The sequence below is a fragment of the Podarcis bocagei genome (assembly GCF_964188305.1).
Source record: "Podarcis bocagei genome assembly, chromosome: Z".
Lineage (NCBI taxonomy): Eukaryota > Metazoa > Chordata > Lepidosauria > Squamata > Lacertidae > Podarcis > Podarcis bocagei.
In genome coordinates, this window is record NC_138140.1 from 49,150,184 (window position 1) to 49,162,847 (window position 12,664).

General features: G+C 45.9%; 1 protein-coding gene across 1 annotated transcript in view; it reads right to left on the reverse strand.

Annotated features, from left to right (window-relative positions):
* LOC308578548 (transmembrane 9 superfamily member 2-like) overlaps nucleotides 1–12,664 on the reverse strand; it is a 51,717-nt gene that overhangs the window by 7,658 nt on the left and 31,395 nt on the right. The window contains exons 13-16 of the mRNA XM_081179019.1: nucleotides 8,788–8,947; nucleotides 8,156–8,307; nucleotides 7,066–7,177; nucleotides 5,257–5,428 (exon numbers count right to left, since the gene is read on the reverse strand). Coding sequence (XP_081035145.1) covers nucleotides 5,257–5,428; nucleotides 7,066–7,177; nucleotides 8,156–8,307; nucleotides 8,788–8,947 — 596 coding nt within the window. The remainder of the gene's footprint in view (nucleotides 1–5,256; nucleotides 5,429–7,065; nucleotides 7,178–8,155; nucleotides 8,308–8,787; nucleotides 8,948–12,664) is intronic.

Sequence of the window (12,664 nt, forward strand, 5' to 3'; positions counted from 1 at the left end):
TGTCTATACTATATTGCACCTGACTCTTTGCAAACGTGCATTTAATGGAGAGAGAGAGAGAGAAGAACTCAAAGCTCTGGCCAACTGCAAGAAAGCAAAAAAACAGAATATACCTTGCACTCTGGCAACGTGTGTGTGTGTGTGTTTGTGTGTGTACGCACATTGGTTTTCTGCAACCAAGAACACTCTACATCATACTGCTTTCAATCGCCACACAGTGGGGGCTGCTTTCGGAATCTGGAATTCTAAACACAATTTACCCAGGAGATCAAAACTCAATTTTGAAAATGGCATGAACTCACAAGTGAAAATGATGATCACAAAACAGAGGGTGTAGAGTAGCCACCTGCTTCCAACTAAATGCAGCATTTTCTTCTGTGTCCAAGCACGTAAGAAGGACAGTAATCATAAAGCTATCCCTGCACAAAATATACCCATTCACTTACCATATTATTATCCAGAGAATCATACTGAAAATTGCTAGCTACAAATTTAGAAGAACAGAAATAATAATTGCAAGAAGCAGCATGGTATTAGGCCAGCACAATGAGGTCCTGTGTTACCCTCATGGGCTATTGAGGGAGCCCCGAAAACGCCCAAGCTAGGGGCCCAGGAGGGGTGGGAAAGGGGTGAAGAGTCAGACACACAAATCCAGGCACTGCCATCTCACCCATAAAACCACTTGTCTTCCGTGGAAGGGTAGAGCACCACCCAGCCACATTCTCCTTCAGTGCTCTGGCCCCTGTTGCCTGGGCATGGGAACCCAGTTAGGATCACTGACTGGCAGCAAGGAAAAGACCTATTGCACAACATGACACAGGGCTCTGCTCTTTTGAAGGTCCCAGGTCAAATCCTGGCAGCCACAGAGCTGTAGAAGCCCCTCCCCTGACACTTCAAAGAGATGCTAAGACCAGACCAACGACACAATGCTGGATGAAAGACACCTTAGCAAAGGCAGTTTCATATAATGTAGGGGTGGGGGACCTTTTTCACCCAGAAGGCCACATACCCTAAAGGGGAATCTGCCTTGCCCCACCCTCCAGCCCAAGGAACCTTAAGGAGGGTGTTGCTGCTGGAGGAACAGCTGTGAGGGGTGAGAGACTCAGTGTTGGCCAGCAGGTAAAGGCTTTCCCCACCTGCCTTGCTCCGCCCTCCAGCCCTAGGAGCCTTCATAAGGGAGCTGTTTCCAGAGGAAGAACTGAGGGGTTAGAGACTGTCTGCCAACAGGGGGTGGTTGGTTTCACCTGTGCCGCTGCACCTCCAGTCTGACAAACCTTTGGAAGGGGAGTCTCTGAAGTATGTGTGCATGAACTTAGCAGTGCTTAGTTTATTTTTTGGCTGCTATTTTGTTAAGGTTGTTTTATAGACTACAAATGCTGTATTGTTTTGCTCATCATATAATATGACCTTTGCTTTAATTGTGATGTTTAGCCCATTTTTTAAGTTGCTGCTTTGTTAACAGTGTTTTATGGATTGTAATTGTTCCACCGATTATTTGTTGATTATTGTATACGACTTATGCTGTACGTGGGATGTTCTATAATGTTATTGTATTGCTATTTATTGTTTTTAAACTGCTTTGGGATGCATTGGAATGAAAAGCAGAATAGAAATATAATAAATCAGCTTTCTGGGAGCCACATAGCAATGCTGGGTTGGACCTGATGAAAAAGTGGGCAGAACAATGGACATAACTTACTGAAGTTCAGTAAGTTATTTTCCACTCATGCAAGCCACAGGTCTACACACACACACACACACACACACTTCATTCCCCCTCTTACAGGCACGCAAGAGACATCATTATCATTCACGGACACAGGCCAACCAGGCAAAAGCACTCAAAGGGGGGGGGGGATGTTCTGGGGAGAGATCAGAAGGCAAAACAGAGAGGTCTGGATATCATGGTTGCTTTGTATTTTCCATGGCACTTGTTTGGTAAGACTGCAACTCTTCGGTGAGTACAAACCTCCAACCCAAAGTCTGAAGGATAAGGAACACACCCATCTTCCTTCTCACAAGCTGATTACCTCCTCTTTTTCATGGTTTGCCAATGGTGCAAACCAGGAATTGCCTTCAAGCCATGATTCAAAAAGGTGGTTTGAAAGTGGGTTTGCAAGCCACAGTTTGGAGACAATAATCAGCACTCAGAGGGCTAGAACAAGCAAGCAAAGTGATATGTTCCTAAGCCTCCAAACTGTGATTGGCACATGACGTCTAAATCAGACCTTAACGCGAGAACACACAGGTGTAAACTTTGCCACGGCACATTTAAGCCTCACTGCCCTTCGTATCAAGGAGATCAGGGCCGACATATCTGACTATTTTAATCCCTTTCAGCAGCAGCTGTGACAATTTCAATTATCATTTCCTATATGAAAAGGATATTTCTGATTCTAGCAATTTATATCACACAAGCGAAACTGAAATTGGCAGCTAACCCAAGCTAAACCCAGACAGGCATTAGCATACTGCTTTAGTTCAGAATTAAAACATTTTTTTGTTTTAATGCTAGAATATATTTGGGTAAATTATAGGGGGGCCATCTGGAACTTGCCTGCAGAGCTGTGGACTTAAAGAAGGGTTTAGCTAGGAACACCAATTCCCATATTTACTTACTAATAATTTTAAATTGGTGAGATTAAATACTACTCTCTTTCTACTTCCATCCGACTGAAGACAGCTAAAGAAGAAATCCTTCTGCAAGGCCACAAGCAAGGATGAGAAAACCCTTTAATAAAAGCTTCCAGGAGAGCAGCCATGTTTGCTTTTTTATGCAAAGGAGAGTAGGAACACAGGGAGCTGCCTTATACAGATTCAGACTACAGTATTGGGTCCATTTAGTTCAGTAATACCTATACTGACTGGCAGCAACTCTCCAGGGTTTTTCCAGACAAAAGGCTTTTCCCACCAGCCCCACCTGGAGTTGCCAGGGATTGAACCTGGGAACCTTCTGCATGGAAGGCAAATGCTCTGCCATAGAGCTAAAGCCCCCACTCTACCCCTGCCTTCAGCCAAAAGCCTTTAGGGAGTCTTGTGCCACCTTAAAGACTCAAAATATCATAATAAACACTTGATAATTTTATTTGTCTTTAAGGTGTCATGAATAGCAAGAGAAACATGATTCTAGCAGAATTTGGGGAATTATTATTTTTTCACTTTTATCATGTTATGCTCCCTGAATACTCTATCCATTTGTAAGCTCAATCCACCCTTCAAATGCACATTGTCCTGGTTCACATGTACAGTAAGAAATCAGCATATGTGCGCATTTGATTACCGGCAGGTGAATGTTAGAAAACACCTTTCAGTGCTGAATGCGCCCTTTATATGACGGAAGAGCATTCACAGCCTCATAGTAATACTCTGAAAGAAAGCACCCAGAATAAAATGGCCCAGGAATGCATGAATTAATGATGGCCACATTCAAACCCAACATTTAAAGCAGTATCACACCACTTTAAACAACCATGGTGTCAGGGGCTCAGGAGCAGAGGTACAGGGGAGAGAGGAAATGGAAAGCGAAGGGGAAGAATCTGAGGGCAGCGTAGGGGAATACGACAGTGACCCGAGAGATTCCATGAGCTTCTCCAGCGAATCAGAAGATTCCCAGAAGGAGGCGCCCATGGTCAGGGCAAGGGGGGTCCCGGGGGGGACACACCAGAAACAAGGGACCAGCGGGGACTCCCAAAGCAGCAGCTGGAAATCAGGACCAGCTTCCCCACCAGAGGGTAGTGGGGGGGGGGGGAAGAGTCCCATGGGGCAGGGCCAGCGTCTCCTCCAGCAGGGAGAGAAGATGAGTCAGGGCTGACCACGCCTCCATCGGAGAGTGAGGGAACGGAAGGGAGGTCGGGTCCAGCTAGCCCCCCCGAAGGGGGAAGCAGTGACAGGAGCAGTGTAATGGTCAGGAGGAAGGTTGCAGGCTGGGCGCGCGTGCCAAGTTCAAATGTACAGGCGCGCGGGACAGCAGAAAACCCAGGTCCTAAAGCCCGCCGGAGGCAAGGAGAAGAATCAGGGGATTCAGTGTCAGAAGAGTCTAGGAAGGGCGAGACCCCAGCTGACAGGCGGAGCCAGAGGCGGAAAGAGCAGCGGAAAAGGTGGAGCAAGGCTAGAGTCTTAAACTGGTGTATGGGGGGAGGGGATTCAGACGGAGCTTCGGCGGTCTAGAGTTTCAGACGTAGAGCTGCACGCTGCTGATGTGAAAGACAAACTGAACTTCAATAAAGGCTTTTGTATATAACAACGAAGTGGCGTTGGTCCTTGGTGAGCTGGGACCTTGGGCAGCTCTGACACATGGCTTCCCCCAAAGAATCCTGGGAACTGCAGCTAAGGGTGCTGAGAGTTGTTAGGAGACACCCCACCCCATTCCCCTCACAGAGCTACAATTACCAGAGTTCCCTAGGAAGGATTGGTTGCTGAACCATTCTGGTACCTGTAGCTCTGTGAGGGGAATAGGCGTCTCCTGAGAACTCTCAGCACCTTTAACAGACTGATTTCCATAACTCTTTGGTGGAAGCCCTGTGCTTTAAATATGTCGGGAAGGTGGTTGATGTCTTTGTGCTCTGAGTGGGTCCCATGTGTCACATACTAATCCCACCCATACTCCTATGTTGTGCCCTCCAGATGTTTTAGACTACAACTCCAAACATCGCTGACCATTGGCCTTTTGTAGTCCAGATCATATGGCAGCCACCCAGATAGGGAAGGCTGTTTAAGCCCATATTCTGCCATACTGGGACTTTAAGATACAGGGGTGGGGGAGAAAGGAAGAGCTTGTAGCTGAGTAGTAGAGTATGAACCCTGCAAGCAGAAGGCCTCACCTTCAGTCCATAGCACCTCCTGTTCAAAGGATCACAGGCAGGACAACTCACCTAAGGCAGAGGGCAGACAATCCTGACTTGCATGGAACCAAAGTCTAGCTTGGTACAAGGTGCCTTCGCATATGCTCCTACAGTAGTACCTCGCAAGACGAAAAACTCGCAAGACGAAAGAGTTTTTCGTTTTTTGAGTTGCTTCGCAAGATGAATTTCCCTATGGGCTTGCTTCGCAAGACAAAAACGTCTTGCAAGTTTGTTTCCTTTTCCTTAAAACCGTTAATACATGCATTCCTATGGGAAACCGTGCTTCGCAAGACGAAAAATTCGCAAGACGAAAAAACTCGCAGAACGAATTAATTTCGTCTTGCGAGGCACCACTGTATACGAAAGACATATCTCCCAAGTCTGAGACGCTCAAAGACATGAGAAATTGACTCACCAGTGAAAAGGAAGAAAATCAAGACCATGATCATTGTATATCCGAAGTATAAAATGGTGCTGGCAGTTCCTGTGATCTGAAGTTTTGAGAAGAAATAATGGACTGCGTAGATGAAGAGATAGACGGCGGTGAAGCTGCTGGTTAAGAATGACCTCCACCACCAATGATAATCCTAGAGGCAAATCAAAAGAGGTTGAGAGTCAAGGAAAGCATGAAAGACCCCCCAAAATGCTTCCCATGTTTATTTAGTGGACCAGCTTTAAGCTGTCCTTGCACCTGTCCACACTTACAAGTCTGAACTATGCTTTATTAGATTTGTTTCCCAGAATTCTATTTCACAAATTCCTGCAGGACAAATCTGGCCTACCAAGCCGCTTCCATGGCCTGCCAGCCCCTGCAAAATCAGATGCTTCTTGGGTTTCCCCTTCTCTTCCTCCTCCTGACACTGTCCTGTTGCTGCATCTTACCAGCCAAGAAAACTCACATCAACACTGACATGAGAGCAAATGCTGCAAAGGAGAGGTGAGATGAACAGTCTGTGCCTACATGTTTTTCTCTGTGGGAATGTGTCTGCATGTAAGTTTGGGTGGGTGGGTGAAAAAGAGAGATGTGTGCCTGCGCATTTTAGAGACAGAGAAAAAGCTGATCACCCCCAGCCTAGTGCCATTTGACCAAAGAGCTGTTCTTCTTCACAGCCCAGGTGCACAACAAATGGTTCAGAACCCAGTTTGTGGCTCACCCATGTTATCTAGAAAACTGAAACTAATTCCTACACTTAAGAGCTTATTTGCATGGCAGGCCTCAGGATCTTTACTCAAATGCAGCTGGTTCCACAAGGCATCTGTTTGCAGCTTGCCTAAACCCCCAAAATCTGTCTACCACAAGTATGAGAATGGAGTGTTATAGACTGTCCACATAACGAAGCAACATCTCTGTGACTCCGCCACTAATATCAGCACCAAGATAAAACACCACCACTTTTATATTACAAAATCTGCATATATTTGCATGACCTTTTTTCTGCTGCTCCTGCAGGTCATGGGGAGGAGTTTAGTGCAATCCACCAAAGCTTTAACCAGTCCACCCCTTTGGCTTTCAAAATCATCACGAAGCCTATACACTTTCAGAACTAATGTCACATTACACCCTCTTCCCTTTAGTTAGTGGCAAGATCCCAAAGGCATCTGCAACCAGACTTGCAATTCTTTCTTCGACTAGCTAAACTACGGCTTCCATGGAGCCCTAGATAAAAAGTAATTTTCAGGATGGAGCTACTCAGCAAGGGAACGGGACACAAAGATGGCAAATGTAACAAGGGGACAACCTATGCTTTTTTGTTTTTTTCATTCCAGCTGGTATGCAGATGCAATCGCATCTTGATGATACATTACAAAGACTGATTTGGCATGAAAGCTGCAGCAGTCTGTTACGTTGGCAACAGCAAATAGGAAGGGAGGGGAGCCTCAGTTTCACTCCCCACCCCTTGGCATCTTGGCCTACTGCCACCATGCAGAAGTGTTATCCTCTGCCGCTACTCCTAAACAGTTGCCCTCACAGCCAAGCTGCTTATTCCACAGAAAGGAATCCAGGTTTCCCAAGCACAGCATCACCCACTTTCCCTTCCTACCAGCAGGTCTACTACGCACAGCTGGCAGCCACAACATGCATAAATCTTTCCAACACAATGGGGCACTGATGCACCAGCAAGCTGCAGGTGTTGGCTCAGCCTCCCTGATGCTGCCAGCTGGTGGCTGATTCCCGTCCAGCAACATACTAAGCTTGGCAACGGAAGTGGCAGGTCAGTTTTACCTCGGCACATAGATGAAAATAGCACAGCAAGACCGTTGCTTCTGAGCATGTAATCAGGAGGATGATAAAGACTAAGAACAAGAAGCCAAACATGTAGTACATCTGGTGAGACCTGGAATGAGAGAAGTCACTGGGTCAACCTTCGCCCAAGATCTCTGCACCCACCCTCCTTTCTCAAGGTTCAGCATCATGAAGGCCTAACAAGGACTGCAGGTGGCATTGTCACAGCAGCAAGAGTTCCAGCCCACCACCTGCCCCAGTTGGTTAAAGACTACAGTTCATGATATGTTTAATGCCTGGCAATTAGGCTGTGGTTTTTGAGAATCCAAAGCCTCAAATTCTCAGCCAAACAAGTTTCCCTCTGTCAGGTTCCCACCTCTCACCTACATGAACTCAGAAGCCAACTTATGCACCTGTGCTTCTGAATAAGTTGCTATTCTGTACATAGATTACAAACTGGAAGGCAATGGGTCCAGAACAGTGACTCAAACAAACACACAACAGCTTCAGGGTGTGATTCAATTTTAGAACCACTTTCTAAGTATGCAAGATCCTCTCTGGCTCCTTTTGTGGCTCAACTGAAATTCTATATAAAACATTCTATGGGACTTTATAAATAAACTTCCAGAATTGGATAACATCAACTACTGAATGATATATTTGTTAGTTTGGATGTTGCTTCATTGTAAAATATATACTTTTTTCCTGCGATTTTTGTTCCTTCCCCAAGTTTTTTTGATGTCCCTCCCCTTTTGGGGGCATTTGGGAGCTGTATTTCAGCAACATCTGTATTTCACTGCACTCTCTTCCCTTCAGTTAGGGGCAAGATCTTTAAGGGATCTGCACCCAGACAAGCGCCTGCTGTTTTGAAGAACAAATGAATGACCAAACCCCAGCAGGAGGCAATGGGAAGGAGACAAACCCAGAGCAGTAAACCATGCAGAGAGCCAGCAGGCAACCTCTTCTATAGATGGGTGCTTTGGGCCCACACAGCAGCCTTTCTTCATTTAATCATTTCTCACAAAGAAACAGCAGTGTGCCTGGCATGTAGCTTGGTAATTTCGAATTCAGGAAAGGGGGAGATACTCACCAAATGCTGTTTAAAATGAAGAAGAGCTGGATGAAGATACACCCAAAGGGGAGGATGCCTCCCATGACGATGCCCGGAAGAGGCTTGGTGAAAAAGGACTGCTCCGGGATTTGACGAGGAATCTGGTTTGTACGCACCGGGTGCTCAATGGGCTAGGGGAAGTTAAAAAAAAAAACACAATTAACATGGCAGACACATCTAAGGAAACAGCAAAGCCACATTTAAAAGGTGCAACAATTTCAATATGTAAAAATATGATTATTCCCACAACAGGGAATAATTATGGCTAATGCACCCATGTACCTGGAGGGCCATTTCTGATCTGAGTGAAAGACCACTGTGTAAGAAAAGCAGTCCCAAATCCAGAGATGTTCCTCTCTTTGCAGAAGACCCCCTCAAAATCTTTCCATGGGCTGCTGTAGTCGAAATGCTACAGCCCGGATCTTCTTTAATTCGTGCTGCAACACAACATAGTGGTGCTATACTGCAAGAAGTCTTCGGGCAGTGATTGTGCAAAGGTTGCCAAACAACATGAATATATTGTCTCCTTCTGCTCGTCATCCTTTAGACCCAGGTCCATAGGTTCAGGAAAGGGTATATATATAATAAACTCTACTGAATTTCTAACCCACCTTCTCCTTGAATCCAAAGTATGCACCGACAAAGGTTAATGGGACAGATATTCCAAACCACATGGCCAAGATAGCAACCAGAGTGCCAAAGGGAATAGCAGCTGAGGATCCTTTCACCCAAAGAATAAGGTTCATTATGAAGAAGTCAGCAAAGACAATTCTGAGGGAACAGAAGATGACCAGATTCAGTGTTGGCATGGCGTTCCTAATCTAAGAACCTAACAAGAACCCAGATGGATCAGGACAAAGGCCCATCCAGTCCAGTAGCCTGCTTTCACAGTGACTAACCAGGTGGCCCAACAGGAAGCCCGCAACCAGAACCTGAGAGAGCAACAGCAACTCTCCCTTCCTAGTATTCACAAGCATTACTGCTTCAGACTGTGGAGGCAGAACCCTGAGGTTCCCCAGCCCTTTCCTAACCAACAGGTGCATGTAAGGGCCCTTCAAGGGAAGGAATTCATTTCTTTATCCTACAAGCAGTATCTATGCCTGCACCAATATACTGCGTCCCACAAAAGCCATAGTTTCACTGTAGCACATCAGCAGCCGCTGAAACCACTACCGTGTAACGAACAGAAGGGAGTGTCAGTTGAACATCAGCTGGCTTCAGGCAAGGATGTTGCCACACTCTGCAGCCTGGGACTCATTGCAAAAGCATTCTTAGAGCCAAAGGTACAATGTTCCATGCACTGCCATATTGGACCAAAAGCAAAGAGGAAGCCAATTCTAATTAATTCATACAAAAATTATATCTTTCTTTTTTAGCCTGGAATATTTAGGGGGCAAATGTCATCTAATCTCCTGCAAGATGGATATCCTTGCAAACCTATCACTGTTGTGTATAAAGGCAGGTTGTTGTTGTTGTTGTTGTTGTTGTTGTTGTTGTTGTTGTTGTTGTTGTTGTTGTTAAGCTCTGCCTAAGCAAAGCAAAGCAAATCTCTCCTTCACTCCTCCAAAGGGAGAAGGGGGTTGGGAGCGGGGAATCCTGCTAGTCTACAAATTCTCAAAATCAATCCAGTGTACGTAACTGCCTCGGGCTGTTTATGGCATTATGCAAATTTTCTGAACTAGCACAGCATAATCAAGACATCTGTTCTTATTTTGTGCTCTCCCCACCACCCCAGGCAATTATTCAACTTCTATGAAATGGAATTTGCACACTGGAATTTAAACTATCAGCATGGTATTTTGCCATTTTGGACTTTGCCAAGATAGTCATCTAGATGACAGCCAGGATGTACATTTCTGGTTGGGACTTCTGGTATCAGGCTATTTCACACCCTGCTGCCAAACAGTCTAATTTCTAGTCCACTGTCTATTGATATTTTTTAATTTTGAAATGAAAGAGTTAACACAACCATGCTTCCTAAGACCGCCAAGTCCCACATGTCACCTTGCAAGCAGAAACACTGGCAACACTGCCCTAACCATAGTTTGCTCAATGCAGAAGTGACCCTTAACCATCTCAGCATTGCTGATGTGGTCCAAACAAAAGCAGAGCAATGTGTTTAGCAATGGCTGGGCTGAAGGAGTTGCTGGAAGGAAGCGTAAAAAGGTGCCACCCAACCGCATCAGGGACTCCCACTCCATATTTAGGTAGAGTTTACTCCTTAGCCTTTTCTCCTCCCAAAGATGTCCCACAAGGCAGCGGAGGTTTTGAATCAGATACTCTTGAATTATTAGCACCACTAATAATAGACTAAAAGCCAATGCATGACACCATAGCATTAAGAGTTTGCAAACCACAGTTAAGTTTTGCTTCAATACTAAGCAAACCACAGTTAAGGCACTCAAGACTTTCCAAAGATAGTTAAAAAAAGGAGAGGGATTTTAAAAACAAAGTGAAACAGGAATATCAATGCACTGACTTCCGGGGTGGCGCCATCGGTAATGGCGGACTCCCTCTGATCTGGAGGGACTGGCTCTACAGAAATCGGGTCTGTTCCGCTACGGCGAAGCGGGGACCCTTTAAAAAATCACAGGCGGGTGAAGCCTGTGACTGTGGGACTCGGCGGGCACCTTTCGCGCGCCCCCCCCCCAATTTGTAAAGGAACCCAATTACGGGCTCCGGAGCGAAGCAGGGCAAGTGGCGCGGTGCTGAGAGTCAACTGCTTCTTCCGTGGAGCGAAGCCGCACAGCCGTTACCGGAGAGTGCTACCTTTTTCCTGTGACAATCTGGCTACAAAAACAACTACCTGTGAGTAGGTTAAATTTGGACAATTGGACTCTAAACAACGACCCGTGAGTAGAACGGAAAATTGGACTAAGAAATTCTCTTAATTTGGCACTGAAGCGGGAAGGTCTAAACAGGAATTCAGCCTACCGCTTTTTGTAGAAAGATTAAAGCAAAGACATGGCAAGCTAGAGTTTAGTAAATCGTTTGTAAAGGATCAACTTTCATCATCTAAAATTACTGAACCCCCTTTGGAAGCAGGAGAAGAGGGGGGGATTTTTTTCTGGACTGTTTAAACCTGCAGAAGAGTGTGTAAAGAAAAGTAATTTTCCACCGTCTTGAACCTGGGAGCGGGGTGTCAGGACAGACGTTTTTGGAGTTCATTGACTATAGATAAACGTTTTTGACAGACAGTTAAAAGAAGAAGGTCTAAACTTTGAAGTTAAATCCTTCGAAGACAGAGGTCCTCTGGCTGGGGCGGGACGATATGGGATCGAGGGGGCAACTCCCATCTCTTGCGAGGGTGCAATTAGTGCCAGCACCGTCCGTTAAGAGTTTGGGTGTAATCTTCGATACCTCCCTCTCTATGGAGGCGCAGATTACAGCTATAACAAAGGCGGCATTTTTCCATCTCCGCCAAGCTAAGCAGTTGGCCCCTTATCTCTCTCGCCCTGACCTAGCCACTGTGATCCATGCGACGGTCACCTCCAGACTGGATTATTGTAACTCGCTCTACGTGGGGCTGCCCTTGAGACTGACCCAGAAACTCCAGCGGGTGCAGAATGCCGCGGCGAGACTCCTTATGGGGTCTTCGCTGCGAGATCACATTCATCCGGTACTATACCAGCTGCACTGGCTCCCGGTGGAGTACAGGATCAGGTTTAAGGTGCTGGTTTTAACCTTTAAAGCCCTATACGGCCTAGGACCCTCGTACCTACGGGACCGCCTCTCCTGGTATGCCCCACAGAGAAACCTACGGTCTGCAAACAATAACACCCTCAAGGTCCCAGGCCTCAGAGAGGTTAGGCTGGCCTCAACTAGAGCCAGGGCCTTCTCGGCTGCGGCTCCATCCTGGTGGAACGCTCTGTCACAAGAGACTAGGGCCCTGCGGGACCTGACATCCTTCCGCAGGGCCTGCAAGACAGAGTTGTTCCACCAGGCCTTTGGTCAGGGCGCAGCCTGACTCCCTCCGCTGGCAACCTGCACAGAATTTTGTTTAATCGGTTGCCATCAATTTGATTTTAACTAATTTTTATAATGAAATATTTTTAGAATGTGTTATTATTTGATTGTTTATTTGATTGTTGTTAGCCGCCCTGAGCCCGGCTTGGCTGGGGAGGGCGGGATATAAATAAAATTTATTATTATTATTATTATTAAGAGAAACATAGTGATTCCATTGTTCTCCTTCGCAGTTAAAAGGAATAAAATATTGACAAAATATCTGAAAAAGGAAACTTTGTTGTTAGATCTGCTTTAAAAAAGAGAGAGAGATGGATACAAATAGAAGTTCTTCCCCTAGCGGGAACTTGTGAAACTGTTATTAAATCTGAACTGGGGAGCTTTGCAGCTGCAATAGATTAAAATCGTGGGATCAGACTTTGACCTTGCACAACAATGTATTCGAAGGCTCTGGTGCGTGCTTTCTGCAAGACAAGTGCTTTATTGGAACAGTTACATGAGAAGACGGATTTGATGACTGTT